General features: G+C 41.4%; 1 protein-coding gene and 1 long non-coding RNA gene across 3 annotated transcripts in view; one reads left to right on the top strand and one right to left on the bottom strand.

Moving 5' to 3' along the window:
- SMARCAD1 (SNF2 related chromatin remodeling ATPase with DExD box 1) overlaps positions 1 to 23129 on the bottom strand; it is a 108728-nt gene that overhangs the window by 14069 nt on the left and 71530 nt on the right. For both annotated transcript variants that reach the window (XM_073638184.1, XM_073638195.1), the window contains 11 exons: positions 22521 to 22611; positions 22050 to 22149; positions 21351 to 21410; positions 21181 to 21256; positions 20232 to 20367; positions 17489 to 17626; positions 8755 to 8850; positions 6917 to 7034; positions 6689 to 6810; positions 2398 to 2586; positions 937 to 1055 (listed from right to left, as the gene is read on the bottom strand). In XM_073638184.1, the coding sequence (XP_073494285.1) occupies positions 937 to 1055; positions 2398 to 2586; positions 6689 to 6810; positions 6917 to 7034; positions 8755 to 8850; positions 17489 to 17626; positions 20232 to 20367; positions 21181 to 21256; positions 21351 to 21410; positions 22050 to 22149; positions 22521 to 22611 (1245 nt within the window). The remainder of the gene's footprint in view (positions 1 to 936; positions 1056 to 2397; positions 2587 to 6688; positions 6811 to 6916; positions 7035 to 8754; positions 8851 to 17488; positions 17627 to 20231; positions 20368 to 21180; positions 21257 to 21350; positions 21411 to 22049; positions 22150 to 22520; positions 22612 to 23129) is intronic.
- On the top strand, positions 190 to 20145 carry LOC141153430 (uncharacterized). The gene is made up of 3 exons (XR_012247302.1): positions 190 to 398; positions 540 to 610; positions 20013 to 20145. It is a non-coding gene; the product is annotated as an uncharacterized lncRNA (long non-coding RNA).

Below are 23129 nucleotides of genomic sequence, written 5' to 3'. Positions count from 1 at the left end.
GCAGGACCCCTGGCATTTTTCCCTTGCAAGAGTCTCTACATTTCAGTCTATGTGGCTCTAATATGATGGTACTTTTCTTTCTTGCAATTTATTATAACTTTCTTCCTGCTGTAATGGAAAGTATACTCTCTGTAGTGACTTCCTAGGAAGCCTGTAGTGCTTGCAATACAAGATAACAAGCATACAGAGCTGTAGTTTAAAGCATGGGTGAATGCTAAATTCCCATAAAGGAGTTTTAGGACTTGTGAAACCTGTTGGCTTTAAAAAGGGGCTTTGCAGTGAGCTTGCGCAGAGCTGCTTTCAGTTATTGGCAGCAGTGTGTCGACATGACGTCAGCGCAGCAGACAACAACAGACACTGGGAGAAGTGGCAGAGACTCAGAACAGAACCAAGGGAGGGTGAGTAAAGCAAAGTCTGTTTTTTTTTAATAAACAAACTGTAGCTAGGGGACAGGGATTTTCTGAAACTAGAAATACCCTTTAAGAGTAAACAAGTAGCAGACATGTTACTGAAAATTTTGCATAAATTTGTTTCTGCAGCATGTACATGGAAGTCCGGAGGCCTCATATAGATGAATTAGACAGATGAAAAAGTTTCTGCGGCAAATTTGGTATGTGTGATTTCCAGCCAAGTCAGAGAGTGGATCTCTGACAACCTTAGACTGCCTGTAGACCCTGAGCTGCCGTCACAGATCTGCTGAAATGTAGTGGAGAGAAAAAGACAGAGGCAAATACTACATAATCACTGTAAAACTTTACATCCACCACTACAGAATATTTCCTTTACATGACAATTTCACCTATATCACATCTACATACAGTGAAGTGACAAAATTACACCCAGACTATCACCAGTGTTCAAAACTCTTCGTATTGCTTTGTATTTAACAAGGACAAATAAGTGTAAAATACAAAAAAAAAATACATTAACTGGTACCTCTCAGAGATTTGAGTTTTTCCATCTAGCCGAATATATCTATGCTGGTGGTGCTTCAGGAAAACTTCTAGGATATCCAGCATCATGGTGAACTGGCTGAATAGCACCACTCTGTCACCCTGCAACAAATAATATGCAATGCTAGGTCAGGCACATTAAGCACACATGCTGCTCTGCCTCCAATGATGTGACCGCTGCAGACAATTAGGGAAGCACTTACTACCATTATGAGTCTAGAATAGGACTGGTAAAGCCACGGACTGCAGCATCCATGCTGAATCAGCTAGTGGTTTTATTTTTTTGCCATTTTAGAGCATTTGCTGTTCCCATTTTCCTTCCACAAAAAAAACATTGATATAACATTCAGCTCCACAACTGCGCATTTACAGACCACCTGGACAATCGGAAAGACTACTCTTTGGAGAAAATGACCAAACATTGTACATTGTATTGGTCAAAAATAAGATCCTCAACCAAACCCTTTGAAAGATATAGCTAATCTTCGGAGGAAGCTTTGGGGCAATACAGGCATCTGGACCTGAGGTTGGCTTAATTTATTAGGACAATATTCTCCATTGTTTTTATGATTGGGCACCATCTGCTTCTTATTCAGGTTTACAAATTCTAAAAACACACCTAAGCCCCTTTACCGTAGTTTTATTAATTTAACCTTGTTGTCTATAGTGCCACACAAATGCCTTCCACATCACCTTATTGCTTTTAAATGTTTGTTACAGTGTATATTCTTAATGTAATTAAAAATATAATGAATGACATGCTATGTACATAGTGGTCATTTCTTCTCCTGAGCAAGTGTAAGGTTAATATTTAGCATTTAATGATCAGAGGTTAGTATCTGGCTGAGTGCTAGGCTCAGCAGGGGTTGACGGTCGCACTGTTCATACTCGTCCTCACTGAGGTTATGGATCGGTAATAAATGTACATTGGGTGACAACCCATTTAAAAAATTCTCAATATTTATAAAAAATATTATTTGAAAAATGGCATGCAGTCTTTTTTTCAAAACATTTCTCTCCAGTACAAATGACATCACTGGGATATTACAGGGTTAATTAGCAACCCCATATTTGATGTTGGGCATATTTACGGCGGGACTCCGGACGTGACCGTGCTCGGCGGGAGGGGGGGGCGGGACTCTGGACGTGACCGTGCTCGGCGGGAGGGCGGGACTCCGGACGTGACCGTGCTCGGCGGGACTCTGGACGTGACCGTGCTCGGCGGGAGGGGGGGGGGGGGGGACTCTGGACGTGACCGTGCTCGGCGGGAGGGCGGGACTCCGGACGTGACCGCGCCCGGCGGGACTCCGGACGTGACCGCGCCCGGCGGGAGGGGGGGGAAGGCGGGATGTAAATGGGGGGTAAATGGTTGGAACATTTTCTCAGTAAGGGCTACTTGGATTGGAAAAGATTAAAATACATTGATAGCATTACATCCAAATACCTTTTGCTTACTGTCAGACAATAGTTTGTGAAGAACCACAAATTTCCCAGAATCTAACATCAGTTCCTTTTCAAGCTTATATTGAGAGAGGCTTGAAAATTCAGAGCAAAGTCTGTGCAGTTCAAAGTCTGTCATAACTTCCATGTCCTCAAAGATAAGATCAGCATTGGCTTCACAATGTGTTGGCTCCTGTATGAAGGATGACAAAAAGAAAGCATTTAAAGAATACGAAGCCAGAACAATAAGTGATATGTTAAGAAAATAGTGTGGGTGGTTATATTCTGGGTTGCTTGAAATAATATTCGTTCTGCTATAGTGAAACCCATTCTAATACAGATTATATAGAAAGGGTTAATTAATGCAGACAAAGTCAGACTAATGCAATAATTGATTGCAAATCAACTAGTACTAATCTTACCCTTAAAATGTTTGTTCCACCAAAAGTGCTGTCTAACCATAAAGGAAAATAAAGCATTGGAGGTGTGTAAAAATGTTCATGACGTTACTCCTCCCTGCCGGTCCCTTCATCTAAGCAGCCATGGTCTGTGCTATAGCAGAGGACCATTGGACTCCCCGCAATGAATCGCACCAGTGCAGTACAAGGGACAAACACAAACTAAAAAAATGCATATAGCATATTTTTCAAACTGCATGATGCACCTAACTATAAACACACCACAGATTTTGACAGCACAAAACAGGAAATACATTTTATACTAATTAAAATTTCCCTGGGAGTATAAAGAAGTGGAGGGGGCGATATCACTCATTTTAAATGCACTAGGGTAAAATAAAGTGATAATAGATCTATTGTTAGCATTTCTCTGCAGGATGTGTATTCTACGCACATATACACAACACTGCAGCATGTACAGTACATAGAGCCGCATCCCCAAAGCACACATTAACACACGCTATGCTGCACACTGCTGGTGGCTCTCGGCTGCCCTGCCCCCCTACACTGATCAGTGTCCAGCAGTAGGAGAGAGCAGTTCTCTCAGTGATTGGAAAGTACGCTGCCTCCAGACTTTAAGACGCACACACTTGTAGCAACATTTTTTCTTGCTAAACAGTGCATCTTATAGCCCATAAAATACAGCATGTCCAGACACTGAGCTTGTTGTACTGCACTGGTGGGAATTTTGGAGGTGAACCTAAAGGTCCTTTGCTATAGCACATATGATCACTACTGAAAGGAGCAGGCATGGACGATTAATGTCATAAGCATGGGACAGCCTTGCCAGATGCATCAGTGGAGAATATTCACTTCTCCTCCTCCCTCCTTGCTTCTGTGGGATCAATACAAGCAGCACGTGCTGTCGACCAGCAGCTAAAGCCCCTCTACAGCAGGAGAACCATTAGAATTTTATCTCTGTACAGCAACTTTTTTTTTTAAACCCATCCAATTCAAAAGGTTCAATTTTCCATTATCTATTGATTCAACGGCACAAAAGTTACATTCACAACACTGCTGGCTTTTTGTCTGCGTTAAGGCTGTAAAATTCTCTCATTACCGCCCTCTGCTGGTGGAATGTACGCACAGCTCACACAGGGCTGCATCAATTACAATGTCCAACAATATCCTAATATATAATAATGTCTGCTTCATATCAGCACCATTTGTAAAATGTTCTTTTATTTTGTTAGCATTTTACAAGGTTTCAAAATGTAGTAGTAATTTTTAAGGACATTTTCAAAAGCAAAAACTCTGGACTGTCAGGGTTTGTGTATGCCACCATATTTCAGAACCCCCCCCCCCAAAATAAGTTAAATGGTCCTGATGTCCAGAATCCTGCCACATGTCACGCCTTTTGGTGTGTTTTACAGGTAGACATACCCAAACACACCTATTTTGTTAAAATGTGTACACCTTAACCCATTAGTGCCAGGCCAAATTATTCAAATCTGACATGTGTTATTTTATGTGGTAATAACTCTAGAATGTTTCAACATATCCCAGGAATTTTAAAACGTTTTTTTTCCATGACATTGTATGTTCATGGTAAATTTAGGTCAATTTTTCTTTTGTGTTCATTTATAAATAAAATATATTATAAATTTGACAAAAATACATAAATAAAAATAAATTGTAATTTTCAAACTTTGAATGATTATCCCTTTAATCCCATAGCCACACTACACAAAAAAAGTTAATAAATAACATTTCCCTCATGTCTGCTTTACATCAGCGCAATTTGTAAAATGTTCTTTTATTTTGTTAACATTTTAGAAGGTTTAAAAATGTAGCTGTGTTATTTCATTTTTTCAAGGAAATTTACAAAACATATTTTTGTAGGTAATTATTCAGTTTTGAAGTGACTTTGGGAGCCTATATATTGGAAAACCCACAAAAGATACTACAGTATATACTAGAGTATAAGTGGACCCGAGTATAAGCCGAGGTACCTAATTTTACCACAAAAAACTGGGAAAATGTATTGGACTCTAGTATAAGCCTAGGGTGGGAAATGCAGCAGCTACTGGTAAATTTCCCCATCCTGGTATACGTGGCCCCCTCATCCCCCAATCCTGGTATGCATAGGACCCCTCATCCCCCAATTCTGGTATGCATAGGACCCCTCATCCCCCAATTCTAGTATGCATAGGATGGCCCCATCACTGCACACACAAAAAAATAAAACACTTCTACTCACCTTCATTCCTCACCTCTGCTCCAGCGCTGAAAAACTGTTCTCCTGCTGCAGCTCATGTCAGCATCTGAGACCGCATGGCGTCAATGCCATGCGCTCTCAGACGCTGAGGTGAGCTGCCGGCATTTTCAATCCTCTCCACGCCAGGGCTATGGGCGTGGAGAAGAGTGACTATGCATTCTCTTTAGTAGCAGGCACTGTCAGCGCTCCTCTGTGCCAGCTACTAAGAGAATGAATATTCTCCATGGGAGTGGAGAAAAGGGAACATTCATTTCCCTTTAGCAGCGGGCACACATGGAGCTGCAGCAGCGGCTACTGCGTGTGCCCAGCTCCTCCACCGCCGCAACCCGCCCCCCCACTATGCACAAACGGAATTTCTATATACTCTGGTATATACCTGAGTATAAGCCGAGGGGGGCTTATTCAGCACAAAAAATGTGCTGAAAAACTCGACTTATACTCGAGTATATATGGTATTTTAAAAACAGCGCCCCGCAACATATTCAAAATTGCTTTCAGGTAGTTTATTAACCCTACAAGTGCTTTTCACGATTTACTGCAAAGTGGCATGACAGAAATGAAAAATTGTATTTATACCACCTAAATATGTTTCCAATCTCTGAACAGGCCACTGTAACCGGCAGAATCTAAGGCCGTTATTTGGCTGTGAATTGCCATGAGAAACATCAGGACCGCACAATCATGATCTCACGATGCCCATGGGGGTAAAGAGGGAGCCCCCACATTCTGATACCAACTAGATGCCGTAGTCCCTATTGTCAGCAGCATCTAAGGGGTTAAACGGCCATGGTCAGTGTTAACACTTATCATGACTGATGCAGTAGTCTGTCAGTTACAGTGTACAGCCACTGCATTTTCACCCATCGGGAGATGCTGTTATATCTCAGGTCAGTAAAAAGGAATATTGGCTTTCACTTAGCAGGTTAAAATTAGGTCCAACCACCAAGATTAGTAAATCTGTTTCTGTGTACTCTTAAAGGGGATGTGATCTTGTTATGTCATGTGCCGATTGCAGCCAATGAGTAGCCACTTGTCAGCTGCAGCCTTTACTATTCGTCAGAGCGGACCCGATGGAATATTGATGAGCGGCTGTTGATTGCCTGCAGCCTGCATGTAACACAATAAACCAAGTCATTCTCCACAAACAGTGGTTCTGGCATCGCTGGAACGCAGCCGCTGCGGGAGGAGAGTACAGATTGTTTCTACTGTAAATTAGTGTCTTGAAATGATTAAATCTGGGGCTGTCCAGCGGTGGACCATCCTTTTATCTCAGGCTCCTATAGGAGTCTAATGTAGTCAGAGATGCACCCAATATCTCATCATTGGTTCAGACAGGCTGTATTTATACACTCCTGCTGAAGTCTATGAGGCTCACCAGGAAGTCTGTGCATGAAGAGTAAATGTCCCTTCTAGTAAGGGCTGAATAAATAAGTATAGACAAGGTATATTCACATGCAGCAATATTGATGCAGAAAGGTCATCCACACGTGTACATACTCTTCTATTCCACCAGAAGGAATGGGCTGTTTGGTAAGCAAACAATTCCTTACTACAAGTCCCCATTACCCAGATCTGCTGATCCAATGATCACATTTCACACTGGACGAGGATATATTTACCTTAAGCATTAGCCTGGACATGGAACGTAATTTCTCTGCTGTATAATGCTGTCTGTGTAACAAGGGGTGATTGGCCATTTTTCTTAAGTGCATCATTACATTGCAAAGCTCAGAACTTTTTTCTAAAATAAAAAAAAAAAAAAAAAAATACTTAAATCCACAGCTATTTTTAACAACAACAGGACGCACCTTTTACCTACTTATTGGGAAAGGTTTTTTTTTTTTTACCTGATCCTTCAATTGACCTCTTCAGTTTAATCATTAACTCATCATATAGTTGTTGCTGATTTTTGGACATTTGGCAAAACTTAATGTGATCTTGTTTAGGAGGCAACTGCTTGAGGACCTGACGAGACAGAAATCATAATATAGAATCACAATACATGGAGCACATACTCAAAATTCTAAAATCTTTGTGTAGTGCCCCCTGGACAAAAAAGTCAATTAGTTATGGAACTTAGATCCTAACTGAGATTACTATCAAGGTTATGTTGGAACTAGTTCACATGACCTTGGCCAATAGTCTGGACATCAGCCCAGATCATTGTGAACCTTCTACTATCTGCGGCATTCCCTATCTCATCTGATTTGTAGGCCTCTGCGATATCTGTTCTGGAACTTTATAAATACTACTAATAAATAGGTGAAATAAGGTCTTGACCTAAATGTCACCAATTAAAGCACTACGTACAATCCGAAGTCTGAGTCTAAAAGATGGAAAAAATATATGGTATGTGTTTCCAAACCATAAGACTCCGAGCCCTGAAGACGTTGCTCATCATCGAAGGAAATGGGTCTCTGGCTATGTTCATACTATCGGTATTTGGTCAGCATTTTACATCAGTATCTGTAAGCCAAAATCAAGAGTGGAACAATCCGAGGGAAAGTATAATAGAAACACATCACCACTGCTGTATTTATCACCCACTCCTGGTTTTGGCTTACAAATACTGATGTAAAATACTGACCAAATACTGAATGTGTGAACGTGGCCTTAATCGAACTCTATAGTCAGGGTCAACCCATTTTTCAAAGTAAAAATGACACAGCTTTAACATCGCAGCCAGTGTTCGATTCAAGCAGCACCGTAGTACAGGCAGCATGAATCACCTGTCAGGCTCCCTTTAATTAGTATTTCAATAAGAAAAGAATTCTTCAGATAGCAAAAGTTTTTTTGTCTTTATTTTGATTGGGTAATAATTTTGCTTGGTCAACTGGTCATTGCAAACAGATGGACATTGCTTTGCAGAATTGCATTTAAGGGTACCGTGCAAAAAGTCCATTACTACGGGGGCAGCAGCAGGATGAGTTTATTCATTTTTTTTTTTTTTTTTTTAAAGAGAACGTACCGAGGTTGTTAGAAAAGTAAAACGTTAGAAATGTGTTGTGGCAGAAGAAGTGCTCACAGTGGTTTGGGCCAAATGGAAAAGAGAATATCTACTATCATACAAGACGTCACTGTTTGGTATTTTGCCTTCGACTGTGAATGTTTTGTAGCTATGAGTTTAATTTCGACAGTAATCTCCATCCAGAGACAATTTCTTTTAAGACCTAGCAAGAGTCCTTACACAACTTTGTATCAAGTTAGAACAGCAGATATTCACATCTCAAAGTAGAAGATAATGTTTACTTAAAGGGTCTTTACCCAAAAAAACAAGTTATGCCCTTTCTACAGGATAGGGGATAACTTGATGACCATTAGGGATCCAACACCACTGGACCCCAGCAGCAATCAGAACAATGGTCCTCGGAAACCCCGTCCTGAATGTAGCGGAGGCAGCGCATGCTCAACCCCCGCTCTGTTCATTGTCAATGGAACAGCCGGAAATAGCAAAGTACAATGCTCGCTAAGTCCCATAGACAATGAATGGAGCAACGGTTGAGCATGAGCCTCTCTGCTCCAATCAAGCAAGACAGGGAGGACTACAGAACTCCGTTCTAGTGATCAGCAATTCAACCCCTATCCGTCAGCAGATAACTTGTATTTTTGGATAAAGCGCTTTAAATAGAACATGATAAAATATATTACATTGCAAATTTATTACAATCTATCCTGCTTCTCTTACCTCACTTTTTACTCTTTTGAGAATAAATGGCTTCATGATTAGTTTTGCATGGGCAATTCTCTCCTTTTCAAAAGTGCTTTGTTCATCAGTAGATTTCTAAACGAAAAGATCATTAGACAAATAGAAATATTAATAGCAACCACAGTGCCAACTTCTGCCATGCAAGCAAATATGCAACTGCGTTATCAAATCTGCTTGTGGTATAAAAAAAAGAAAACAAAAAACGCTACAACTTTTGGCATTTGTCAGATCTATAGAACATTTTCAGTTCTGTGACCAGTATAAAAGCAATTCAGTCATAATTCTACTTTATGAACATTAAAATTTACAGTAGTGAGTGGAAATGGTGGTGTGAAAAATAAAGACGACAGGGAAAAGTAGTTCCAAAAAGCCTATGATCTATGATTCTAGGGCGCAACAAGAAAACAGAAGAGACCATGTATGTGTGTTATACTGAGAGGCATACAGCTGACTGCACAGTTACATCAGAATTGTTCGAGGACATAAATGCTTTATTCTTATTGCATAGATACATATCTACTACAAGATGGCGATCATCTCAGTACGTGGAATGTATAATACTGTGGATTGAAGGGAAGCTGACAGCTGACACCAGCTCCCCGATCCATGAACAGCATGTATCAGACACTGGCGGTCAATGCTAGTTTAAAAGCAGCCATTAACCGAACCGCATGTGAGACTAGACAGACAGGAGTGACCGGTCTCTCCCTGCATGCATGTATAGGGAAAAAAAAAAAAGTTTCTGTACCATGTTATCCAGTTGAAAAATGATTGATTGCTTGCTTAGAGTGGGCAAAACAAAATAATCCTGTAGTTATTATACCTTTTAGTAGCTAACAAAAATAAACTAAGTGATGTTACAAAGCAAGCTTTCAAGACTACTTAGGTCTCTCCATCAAGCATGATATAGCAAAGTATATGATGAAACACAAATAAATATATATATCATATCTATCTATAGAGTATAATGAATATGATGCATGGTATTAGGTGGTATGTAATGGACATTATAGTTGTTATAGGTATGGGTGGTTGAGATTTGTGCCTTTCAGTGCATATCTCCCTTCCTGCCTGGATTGGACACTGGGTTGCCGTCCCCAGCTAATGGGGGGTGTTCCCATTCCATTTATCCGACTGTGTCATCATACAGCACACCTCCAATGATTTTGAAGACCTTGTATCAGTTTTATTATTCTTCTATTTTGACCTGTTATAGGTTATCTCAAGAATACCATGAAGTAGGTGAATTGTGCCCTGCGCCGCAATTTGTTGTATTTAGCATGATGAATGCGACATGTGGAGCGCTTATTAGACTGGTTTCCCTCTTCTAAAATGGCCGCTGTGTTTATCTGTATCCTTGTGCACATGCACGAGTTCAGATGGAGTATTGCGATGTCCGGCGCCTGCGCACTGGGCTGTATGCCCTGATCCAAGCTGGTGCGAATAGGCCCGCTATACACTGCGCAGCTGCGGTGGTTTCTATGGAGTAGTCACATATGACCTTAGGTCACACGTCTCTGTGCAATCGTGGACATTTTTCTGAATTGTTCCTCTAGACATGCGCACTAGATATGCATAGACGCTGGAATTTTGGCGTTAGTGTAGTAATGAAACGTGGAGTCATTATGTCCAATAAGGATATTCAGCTGTTATTAATGACTAATCATGTATTAATATGGATTATTATTTGTTATATTAATATCACACACTTTTTCCACTTAGTCACTTTATGTTACACATATACGAGGGGCGATCCCAAAGTAATGATAATCGGTTATTTCTATTGCACACAGAAATTAAAATAAAATGTTTTCTCCTCTCTTAGGTACCCACTAGTCCAGGAAAAAAAAATCACTTAAAGAGGCCACGATTCCCGGGAACTACATTCATTTGAATAGGAACTGCCGAGGAGTGAACATCAAAATGGAAAAAAACGAGCTCAGAGCTGTCATCAAATACCTCTGCTTGAAAAAAATGACTACCAAAGACATACATAGCGACTTGGTGGAAACATTGGGGGACTCTTCTCCTCCATATTCCACAGTTGCACGCTGGGCCAAGGAATTTAAGCTGGGAAGAACATCGACGGAAGATGAACATCGTGAAGGACGCCCATCCATGTCCCTCAATGAAGAAAACGTGAAAAAAGTTGAAGTTGTATTGGCCGATCGAAGAGTGACTATCAGGCATGTAGCTGAGGTCACAGGGATCTCATATGGCAGTATTCAAAGAATCCTTGCAAAAGAATTGCATAGGAGAAAGGTCTCGGCGCGTTGGGTGCCAAAAATGTTAACCGACGAGCAAAAGAAGAAACGAGTTGACATTTCAATAGCAAATCTTGAAAAGTTCCAAGCAGACAAGGAGAATTTTTTGTTACTTTTTTTGACCATGGACAAGACCTGGATCCACCACTTTGATCCCGAAACCAAACAACAATCGATGACATGGAAACGAGCCAACGAACTGACGCCGAAGAAATTCAAACTGTCAAGCTCAGCAGGGAAGGTTATGGCGTCCATTTTTTGGGACGCTGAAGGAATTATTATGGTGGACTATTTGGAGAAGGGAGCCACTATTACGGGATCCTACTAAGCAGAACAAATAAGAAGATTGCGGGAGGCTATCAAGGAGAAAAGGCGCGGCAAACTGCGGGCTGGAGTGCTGTTTCACCAAGATAACGCGCAGGCTCACAAAGCTGCAGTTGCCATGGCTACCATTCAAGAAGCGGGCTTTGAACTGGTGGAACACCCCCCCCTATTCGCCAGATCTAGCCCCCAGTGATTTCTTTCTCTTTCCTCGGCTCAAGGAACACCTCCGGGGCAAGAAATTTGACGACAATAGCGACGTAATAACCGCTGTTGGGGATTTATTTGAGGGTCAAGATCAAGAATTTTTTTCGAAGGGAATTCTAAGTTTAGAAAAGAGATGGACGAAATGTATAGACTTGTTAGGAGACTATGTAGAAAATTTTTTTTTTTTTTTGACTATATTCATTGTGTTTAGTATTGATTATCATTACTTTTGGATTGCCCCTCGTATATGCACTTTATTGAATGTAACATGCATCATGTATTATATTGTGATATTGTGGATTCTGTAAACATATTGCAGTTAATTACTTGTGTGATTTGTCTGCCTTTATATATTATGCACTTGCCCCTTTAACATTGCTTGAGAAAGGTCCCCACTGCTGGACCGAAACGTTGCCTCATGGGCCATTAAACCATCTACATACATACACACAATATAATTAATATATATATATATATATATATATATATATATATATATATATATATACTCATATTATATATAGTCATTACAAACGGTGATCTATTTCAAGTGTTTATTTCTGTTAATGTTGATGATTATGGCTTATAGCCTATGAAAACACAAAGGGGCAGCAGGGTGGCTCAGTGGTTAGCACTGCAGCTTTGCAGCACTGGGGTCCTGGGTTCAAATCCAACCAAGAACCTCATCTGCAAGGAGTTTGTATGTTCTCCCTGTGCTTGCGTGGGTCTCCTTTGGGTTCTCCGGTTTCCTTCCTCACTGCAAAGACATACTGATAGGAAATCTAGATTGTGAGCCCCAATGGGGACAGTGTTGATGATGTCTGTAAAGAGCTGTGGAATTAATGGCGCTGTATAAGTGAGTAAAATAAATAAATAAATTATCTCAGTAAATTAGAATGCTTTATAACAACAGCTTGAAAAATGTTTTTAAAATCTGAAATGTTGGCCTACTGAAATATATGTTCAGTAGATGCACTCAATACTTGGTCGAGGCTCCTTTTGCATCAATTACTGCATCAATGTGGCGTGGCATGGAGGCGATCAGCCTGTGGCACTGCTGAGGTGTTATGGAAGCCCAGGTTGCTTTGATAGCAGCCTTCAGCTCGTCTGCATTGTTGGGTCTGCTGTCTCATCTTCCTCTTGACAATACAGAGAATCTATGGGGTTAAAGTCAGGCGAGTTTGCTGGCCAATCAAGCACAGTGATACTGTTGTTTTTAAACCAGGTATTGGTACTTTTGGCAATAAATAACAGGAAAATTCCGCTCACCCCTGAGATGCTGTTCCAATCCGGGAGGAGCACGGTATCCCCCGCTGCTGCACAGTGCTGAAGGTAATTGAGGAAATTAGAGTTGGAACCAGCTCAACACACCGGAGTAATTAAAAATTCACAAAATCTTTATCGGAAATCCTTTAAAAATAAAATTGCTGAAAAATTGGGCATCTCCATATGCGTTTTGAGCTACATGGCTCTTGAACACTGAAAGTTCCAGTGTTCAAAAGCCATGTGGCCCAAAACGCGTATGGACTGATTTCTGTTATACACACCACCCGTCTTTATTGCTTTGTTGTCTGAGATGCCCAATTTTTCAGCAATTTTATTTTTAAAGGATTTCCAATAAAGATTTTGTGAATTTTTAATTACTCCGGTGTGTTGAGCTGGTTCCAACTCCAATTTCCTCAATTGGTACTTTTGGCAGTGTGGACAGGTGCCAAGTCCTGCTGGAGAATGAAATCTCCATCTCCAAAAAGCTTGTCGGCAGAGGGAAACATGAAGTGCTCTAACATTTCCCGGTAGACGGCTGCGCTGACTTTGATCTTGATAAAACACAGTGGACCTACACCAGCAGATGACATGGCTCCTTAAACTATCACCGATTGTGGAAACTTCACACTAGACCTCAAGCAGCTTGGATTGTAGCCTCTCCACTAGTGTTGAGCGATACCTTCCGATATCAGGAAATATCGTATCGGATTGGATCGGACCGATACCCAAAAAGTATCGGATATCGCCGATTCCGATACCGGAAACCAATGCAAGTCAATGGGACACAAATATCGGAATGAAAATAAACCCTTTCTTTCCTTGTAGGTTAATTCTACATGAAGTAAAACAACTAAGAATAATGTAGAATGTATTACGCGAAAAGCCGGCAATTCATCAGCGGCATACACCGGTACCCGACAATTTACAACAGAAAGAATAGAGCTTCACACATAGATTTGATAGATAGAAACATGTCAGTCACACATATATGAAGTACAGTGACAGTGTTGCTTACTGTACTTGTCATTTAGTGTAAAGGATTTATAAAAAAAAAAATAATAGTGTTTTCATGCACTGTCTCTTTAAAAAAAGCCGGCCGGCAATTCAGCAGCGGTACCCGACAATTTAGAATAGAAGGAATAGAGAATCACACAAAGATTAGATAGATAGAAACATGTCAGTCACATATATATGAAGTACAGTGACAGTGTTGATTACTGTACTTGTCATTTAGTGTTAAAATAAAGGATTTATTTAAAAAAAAATTGGCGTAGGGTTCCCCTTAATTTTAGGCTCTAGCGGAGGTTAAGCAGACGGCTGGGGCAGATGTTTGAAGCCTGGGAAGGGGGTAATACCCACGGAGCTTCCCAGGCTACTAATATGAGCCCCCAGCTGAATACCTACCCTTTACTAGCTATTAAAATGGGAGACCCCCCCAAAAAATGACGTGGGGTCCCCCCTATTTTAATAGCTAGCAAAGGCTAGGCAGACAGCTGGGGGCTGATATTAATAGCCCAGGAAGGGTGCCATGAATATTGGCCCCCTCCCAGGCTAGAAACACCAGCCGTCAACCGCCCCAGAAATGGCGCATCCATAGGATGCGCCAATTCTGGCACTTAGCCTCGCTCTTCCACGCTGCCCTGGTGCGGTGGCAGGGGGTAATAGTGGTGGGGCTCATGTCAGCGCCAGCTGCCATGAAGCCCAGGTTAGTAATGATGGGCGTCTATAAGACACCCCCATTACTAACCTACAAAGTGTTAAAAATAAAAAACACACACTACACCCAGAAAAAAATAATTTATTTGAAATAAAACACACCATTTTATTTAATTCCTAGTTTACTAAAAAAAAAATAGTTACCTGTCCACGTTCCTGCGCTGATCTCCCATGCACAGCTGTCACATCTGGAGATGGTGACAGCTGTGCATGGCTGCTGTAAGCTCACACTGCCGGGAACACGTCCGCTCCCGGCAGCGTGAGCCCTGACTGAGGTCACCGGTGTGCATTCAGTCAGCGCAGCTCCGGAGACCTCCTTTACGGCACTGCTGTACCGTGGGAATTTCTCACGGTACAGCGGGGCCGTAAAGCAGCTAACCGGAGCAGCGCTGCCTGAACTCCGGTGAACCCGCTTATGCAATGACGGGGCTGCTTTACGGCCCCATCATTCTAGCGGCGGCAGCGGTTCAGAGCGGTCACATTCTATGTGGCTGCTCTAAACTGGAGATCATCGTGGGACACTCGTGGACTACTACGGAGGGGTAAGGATAAGGTTGTGGTTTATTATTTTATATTACAGGAGATCGATGGCTTCGGGGAATTAGGTGTCTAGGTGAGTATAGGTGTAGTTTTTTATTTTAGGTGGCGATCGGCGGGGACAGGTAATGTATAAACTAATTTATTGTAGGTAACCACTGGCCACCAATGACATGTATTTAAAATTTATTGGGGACCAAAAACAAATATATATGGGGGCCTAAAAAAAAACACGTATAGGGGCAAAAATATAAACCTATGGGGGCCAAAATAACATATGGGGCAGTTTAAATAGCAGGATCAGGCTGATGGGAACTACAGCTCCCATCGAGCTGATCCAGCTGGCACGAGTGGACGGGGGACAGACATAGGCCGATGGGAGTATTAGTGTCACATCGGCCTATGTTTGCCTGCACGCAGACACCGGCAGACATCGCACAGACACCGCGCACACCCGCAGACACCGCGCACACCCGCAGACATCGCCCAGACACCGCGCACACATCGCACAGACACCCACACACACTAATCATGACGGGTCTGGGAGGTGAGGCTGACCTGTGCGACCGTGGGAAAGTTCATGTGAGTTCATGCAATGCAGTCAAGCATGAACTCACATGAACCCTCTGAGGGCACCGCGGCTACTTCAAATGAACAGCTGATCGGCATCACCTGATACCTCAGCTGTTCATTTGAAATAACCGGCGGGAAAGCGCAGCACAGAACGGGAAAGCCGGCGGTGAAGTCTTTTCACTGCCGGCTTCCCCGCCCGGGTCCTTCGCTCCCCGCTCCTTGGTGCTGCGCTCCCCGCCCGGTCCTAACTTACGATCGGGATGGGAGGTGGCGAGGGGAGCGGAGGATCGGGGTGGCTGTGTAATTGTTTAAAAGCCGGCGGCTTTTTACCGCCCGTCGGCTTTTAAACAATCAGGAGAATTCTCTCACGCTGGGATGGCATTCTGATGACAGGCTGGATCGCAGCTGAGCGCTGCCATTCAGCTTGTCATCCTTCAGAGACACTGCAGAGCGCAGGCATTATGGGAACTTCCGATTCCAGTATTCGATATTGTAAAAGTATCGGAATTAAGTATCGGAATTCCGATACCGCGAATATCGGCCGATACCCGATATTTCAGTATCGGAATGCTCAACACTACTCTCCACTCTTCCTCCAGACTCTGGGACCTTGATTTCCAAATGAAAATTGGAACTCTGGTACCTTGTGGAGTGTGTCAATGACTGCCTTCTGGACATCTGTCAAGTCAGCAGTCTTCCTCATGATTGTGGAGCCTACTGAAACAGACTAAGGGACCTTTTTAAATGCTTAGGAAGCCTTTGCAGGTGTATTTTGTTGATTATTTTAATTTACTGAGATAATGACTTGTGTATTTTCACTGGCTGTAAGCCATAATCATCAACATTAACAGAAAAACACTTGAAATAGATCACTGTTTGTAATGACTCTATATAATATATGAGTTTCTCTTCTTTGATTGAAGAACTGAAATAAATTAACTTTTTGATGATACTCTAATTTTGTGAGATGCACCTGTATATGTGTTTCATCAAATACTTTGTTACACCATGCCTGATGAAGAGACCTAAGTAGTCTTGAAAGCTTGTTTTGTAACATCACTTTTTTTAGCCATTAAAAGGTATAACTACAAGATTATTATTTTTTTAATCTCCCACTGAGAACAATCAATCTTTAAGGAGAGATGCAGCACTCCAGGGAAGCAGGAAGCCAGGAGATGTGGTATGATCAGACCGTGTTCTGTACGGTCAGACACAGACATTACACAGTACACAGCAGGGGCACATTTATAAGATTATCTCAGCACAGGAACATTTTATTTATTTATTTATTTTACACATCCAATTGTGGAACTTATTATCCAAGATCTATTTATTAAAGAAGCGCTTCCATCAAAGTTGTTACCCTCTTAAAATATTGCAATCATATTTTATAGCAGTGTGTACTTACAATTGCTGATTTTACCCTTGTACTAAATTTCTACCCTTCTACTAAATACCCCACTTCTAATTTCTTCTCTTTTCCATTAGGTCTATGGTATCACATGATTAAAAACAGACTAGCTGAATCCTTCAAAACTGTATGTAGAAACAGGAGGTCAATTTTCCCTGCATGAGTCATGAGTCGCTGCAAAAGTCTCTTGCAGGGGGAGGAGAGAGCAGCTGGGTCAGAAGCTGAAGAGGGGAATGATAAATGCAGGGAAAAGAGACTTCCTGTTTCTACATAGAGTAAAGAAAAGAGAAGATTTTAATGGGTAGAAGGGCAAAATGAGGAATTCTAAGTACAGTTGTGTTCAGATAGAATATTGTGCATTACATGCACTTTTCAGACACTAAATATTTATTTTTGTACAGAATTCATTCCTAATTACCGCTTTGGAGGAGAACATTCTCTTGAGCTCACTGGTACTGCTGCTGAACATGTGTGGCATCACAAAATTCAGGAGAGACATGAGTTCCAGCAGATTATTTTGGACGGGAGTTCCAGTTAGCAGTAAACGATTCTTGGCCTGTTTGGACAATAAGAGGACATGTTGACAACTATATGACATCTCACAGCCAATGTGACAAAATATGTCTAAGAATTACAAAAGAACAATATTTGGTCTGTTTATTTTGCTGTATGGCCATGTATTAGCCTCAGCTGTGATTCCTAAAAAGACCCCCACCATGCACCCAGTGGAGGAGATCATCAAGACTAGTATTTCTTTCAGGGCTGTGGAGTCGGTAAGCCAGACGTCGGACTCCCTCATACATGGGGTCATGTTTAAGTGATAAATTTACTGTAGCACAGATTCATCTCAGCTAAAAGTCTAGACCCTTAGATCAGGAATAGGACAGACATTTATAGGACATTTCATAACTTTCCCAAATTCTTATGAAAAAATATTCCCCACAAACTGCATTGAACTACTGTACCCAATTTACTATATATTTTAGGAGTTGGAGTCGGTCCATTTTATACCGACTCTACCAAAATAGCCTCCGACTCCAGAGTCCTGATTTCTTTAGGACAATCTAAAATTGCATTTCTAAAGTCAGAAGATTAAATCTAGTCCTTTATGAAAAAGCATTTTTGTGCCAAAACTTGAAATACTTTCTGGTATAAATAAAATTGTCCAAAAGATGTTGGCAAACCCACTTTTCCAACTTTCTGTGAGTATGATGAATACATTTAAATGTTCTTGTTATCTGCAACTTTTTGTGGCTCCCAAATGGCTTAATGTGGGCTGGTGTTCCTAGCTCATTTTAGAACGCTCCTTTCTACTGACATCTAGAAAGCTACATTAGACCAGCCATGTACAGTTTGTTTCTGCATCAGCCATCACCTAAAAAGATGAAAGCAGGCTATAAATGAATGCAAACCTAAAGAAAATTCATTGGCCTTTTGAAAAAACTGTAATAAAGTTTTGTTCTGTGGTCGCTATGGACATTTACCATAATTTTCGGTCAACTTAATTATTGGGTACCATATCCTCATGTAACAGTTTTTTTTTTTTTTTTCTTAACAAAACCTTTTGTTCATAAATGTGCCACACAAAAAGGCAACAAGGACAGAATCTATCATAGGCACTTTCAAAACAGGGGCCCTTAAGGTGGTTCTCAGAGAAGTACTCAAAGATGGCAGACATGACCTTTTTCAGGCTGCAACCCTTCCTAGGAATCCATTAGGATAGGTTGCAGCCTGAAAAACACTGCTCGAAACAAAGGTCTCAGCTTCTGTATGGTAGAGCAATTTCCTGACAGGCAGAGGGGCAGCATCATGAATCGTACAGATAGCAAAGCAGACTAATTTTTCTCTCCTGTTACTTCATATCGTCCCTACACTATGGTAAATCATCTGATGAAGGTCTGAATTTTAAGACTGAAACTCTATGTTATTTTGGGGATTGCACAACAAATAAAGCTTTAGTTTCATTTACAACACCTGGCGTGCTGGATTCCCTTTCTTTGCATTTCTCTCTTCTGGTCTGCATCCCGTTGTAAACCATTCAGGCTGAGTAAGACGATATGCTCGTTCGAGATGCTGCACCTCAGCCTGACAGGCTGCAACCTGCCTTATGAGTGCCTAAGACAGGTTGCAGAATGAAATAGGTGAAGGCAGCCATCTTGGATTACTTCTTGGGGAACCCCTTTCAATGTTCCCTAACCATATTATGCAAAAAAGGAATAATGGATCCCCTTTGCCAAAAAGTTTCAGGAACCATTTCTGTACAATCTTATTTCTCAGGGCTTTAAATTTTGATGGCTCCCCAGAAAAAAAAAAGTCAAGAGCTGCAGAGAGGTGTGAAACCAGAAGGCAATACCCCTAAGCCTCTAGATCAGCAGTACAGACAGCCATAAGAGCATTACCACCCAATATGTGCAAACACTGTAAACAGGTGCCATGCTATAATGGGCTGGAACTCATTCAGAATTTTTGGGTATACTTTATGGAGCCATTACATACTGAGGAGAGGAAATGCTGCCTCCATGCACACTGCTTTCTCTTACATAGCTCCACACATAAGCGAGTGACATAGGCAGCTTTCATCTTGCCTTAATCTCTATGAGCTTTGTAATTCAGATTTAATTGCTCTTTAAGAACCATAATTTTTTTTCTAAATGAAATTACCTTCAGCAACTCGAATATGATCTATTACTTAAAAATAGGAGCCAAGAAATGTTAATAAGCAGCCAATGGCATTTTCAAACAGCAGCATGAACATGCAAGTATATTGGCGATCTCATATTTCACTGTCTCTTGTAAAAGCCATTACCACCCTATCGGAGCCGTGCTAGATTCCAGTGTAAATATGATAATGTTCGCTAATCTGTACAGATTAATGTGTGTAAAACAGCTTGCAAGTGTTTCAAGTTAAGGCAGCTTCTTTCTCTGACATTGATGTATTACAGGACAGAATGTGAACCACAGACTGAAAACTACGCTTGTCCAAGCAGTGTAATTTATAGCAGACGTGAACACTTAATATGCATTCAAGTTCAGATTTGCTCCTCTGAAGAAAGGAAATAAATCAACAGAATGGCCATGCATGTGGAATGACGAGACTTCGGAGGCTACGAGAACCCTGCACGAACCCTCCTTGGAAATGATGCACGTTGTGTGACACTTACATTTAGAGTCATGAGGTGCTGATAGCGAATGGAACTCATGTTTTTCAGCATGTGCCCTTCGTCAAATACCGCATAATTGATCTTCAAGCGACGAAACAAACTGCGATCCTCAGCACTGCTGATTGCACAATTGTACCTGCAAACAAGCAAGCATTTTATGGCCTTATAAAAGTGAGGCACAGCTTATTAGAAAGTGATTACAGGCATAAGCCACATCTATCGGTATAGCGGGTAAGCAGCTAATAAATAGTAGTATTTTGCACAGAAAGTCACTCATTGCTTCTATGATAAAGAAAACCTTTATATAAAGTAAAATTAGCAGTTATTAAGAATGGTGCATATTTACATCTAATTCCTACTAGCTCTGAAATTTAAAGCACCACTTCAGCATTTTTATTGCAGTGCTGGAGTGGTGTCACTAATGTAAGTTCCCTGCCCCTTGTCTTATACTTACCAGCGCCGCTCTGGTTGGTCTCGAGCAGTTTGTGAGCTGCCGGATCGCTTCGGTGTTTGCTGGGTGATCCGAAAGTCACAACTCAATCTAAGTCTATGAGGGCCAGAACAAGGCCATCCTAAACTTGCATTGAGAGCTTGTGACTGTTGCCTCTGACTTCCAGTCAGTCAGTAATTGGGGTCACATGATGGAGGCACAGGACCAGAGCAGCGCCGGGAATAGTGAGGAAGACAGCAGTGGGTAAGTGCAATACTAGGGTCAGGGACCTTACATTAGTAACACCACTCCAGTGCTGAAATATAAAGAAAAAACGCTGGAGTGGTGCTTTAATAGTCTGTTGTACCGTATGTTACATTCTCACAATATAGAAATCCATATATTACATAGGTTTACTTAAGAAGAAAGCAATGTTGGTTGCAGAAATGTGACATGTTCACCACAAGAGGTCGCCCTATATCTAGTAATTGCAATTAGTCAATGTATGGTAAAACTTACGTTGTGACAATAACATTAAATTCTACAACTTTGCTCAAGATGTCATATCGTAAGTGCTTTCTTTCTTCCTGAGAACCTACACAAAATAGAATAATGGCATATTAGTGCTTAAAATGCAAACTTAAATTTGTAAGTCATTATTATAAAAAGGAAAAAGAAACTGTATATACCATAATATAGTAAGATATTCAGATCTGGACACCAGTGATTGAACTCTCGGACCCAGTTATCTAAGAAGTAAAAACAGAGAAAGTAGAGCACTTTATGGGGCTTATAATTGGAAAATTACATTTTGTAATAGATTACCATTAGACTACTTGCTGTGGAAAAAAACGCATCCCCCTCCCCCCATACCCCAAAAATATAGAGATATAGAGTTATATTCAGATTGAGTTCACCAATTTGTACTTTGTGAAATCTGCAGCAATAATTCTGTAGGCCTCATTCAGACATGCGTTTTTTGCATCTGAGAGGAAACAGACTGCGAGGTGGATCGGAGTTTCTTCCATTTTTGGTCCTTATGTCCAATTTGCCATCAGTGTGATATCAGTTTTTTTCTTGCGGCCCAAAATAAATAAATAAAAAATGTCAAGCTTCGCCTGTGGTGTTCAATTTTTATCCAAGTACGGAGATCAGAATAGGACATGCTCTGAGTCTCACCGACATCACACGCGGATCTGTGACTTTCAAGGATGTATGAATATATCAACCCTATGGGTCAGAGTAAAATGGTCAAAACACAGGGACATTTCAAAGCGAATGTGTGAATGCAGCCTTAGAGTCAATAACTGTTGTAAGAGTGTAGATGTTAGTTCTGCCCTTTATAAGGATCAGTCTGCCAAGAGATTTTCCAGAGGAGCTCTACTCACCTAATGTGGAAGCGGGAACAACCACAAGATGTGGGCCGGTGTCTCTGTTCATATAAAGATGTGCTAGGAATGCTATGGCTTGAACAGTTTTTCCCAAACCCTGCAAAGTAATAAGACAACAAGATCGTAAAGGAGCAAATCCACTATGAAGCTAATCATTGTGAGCCACTGCAGAGACAATGACACACTCACCACCAGAAGCAATGACAGCTCATGCACCTCAATCAGCCCTTGCACCCCAATCAGCACCTTCTAGAAGCCACGGCCAGCTGAAGACATCATACAAAGCCCATGACTGTCTTCAGCTGACCCCTTCAGATGGAGGAGAGGTGGAAAATAACATAAGAGCCAATGGGTAGCCCTTAGCCTAGCGTTTAAGTGCCTTTCCTCTAGCAAACTGAAGTTAGAGGATAAAGGAAGTGACAGTGACCCTGTAATACAGCAATGGAGAACAAGGAAACAATTACTAACCATCTCATCAGCCAAGATCCCATTCACACTGTGTGTGTGCAGGAGGGCTAGCCAATTCAAACCAATCTTCTGGTAAGGCTTGAGCACCAGGCTGTAAAAAAAAAGTCAAAATGTCAGCAAGTAATGTTCGGGTTCTTAGGCCACGTTCATACACTAAGGATTCTGTCAGAATGGACACCAGTCCAAGTCTGAACATGGCTTAAGGGTTAGCATTATTGCCTTGCAGTAATGAGGTCCAGAAACTAAAGCCAACATCGCCCTCTGTTTACGTGGAACCCCCCTAGTTACCTTGCAACTCTCCAAGAGGTTAAATGGCTTCCTATGAAATGTATCTTAAAGGGATTTGTCCACTATTTGGACAACTCCTTAAATACTGTCTTCCCAAGCGTAAAATATAAATATCTCAGCTACTCACTTCCAGCACCGGCACCGTTCAAGGGATAACAGCGTCGGATCTCCAGTCCTTGCATGACATTGTCATCCCATATGAGAACTGCAGCCAATCAGCGTCCGCTAATGCGCTCACATTTCCCTAGGACAAAACTCAAGACGTCTGGGGAAGGCATGAGAACTGCAGCCCTTTAGCAGTCGCTGACTGATTATCCCACA

Source organism: Phyllobates terribilis, unplaced genomic scaffold (assembly GCF_046119375.1).
Source record: "Phyllobates terribilis strain yellow unplaced genomic scaffold, ASM4611937v1 Scaffold_1__5_contigs__length_1240528914, whole genome shotgun sequence".
Taxonomy (NCBI): domain Eukaryota; kingdom Metazoa; phylum Chordata; class Amphibia; order Anura; family Dendrobatidae; genus Phyllobates; species Phyllobates terribilis.
Note: the sequence above shows the minus strand (reverse complement) of the source record. Positions and strands in the feature narration are given on the sequence as shown.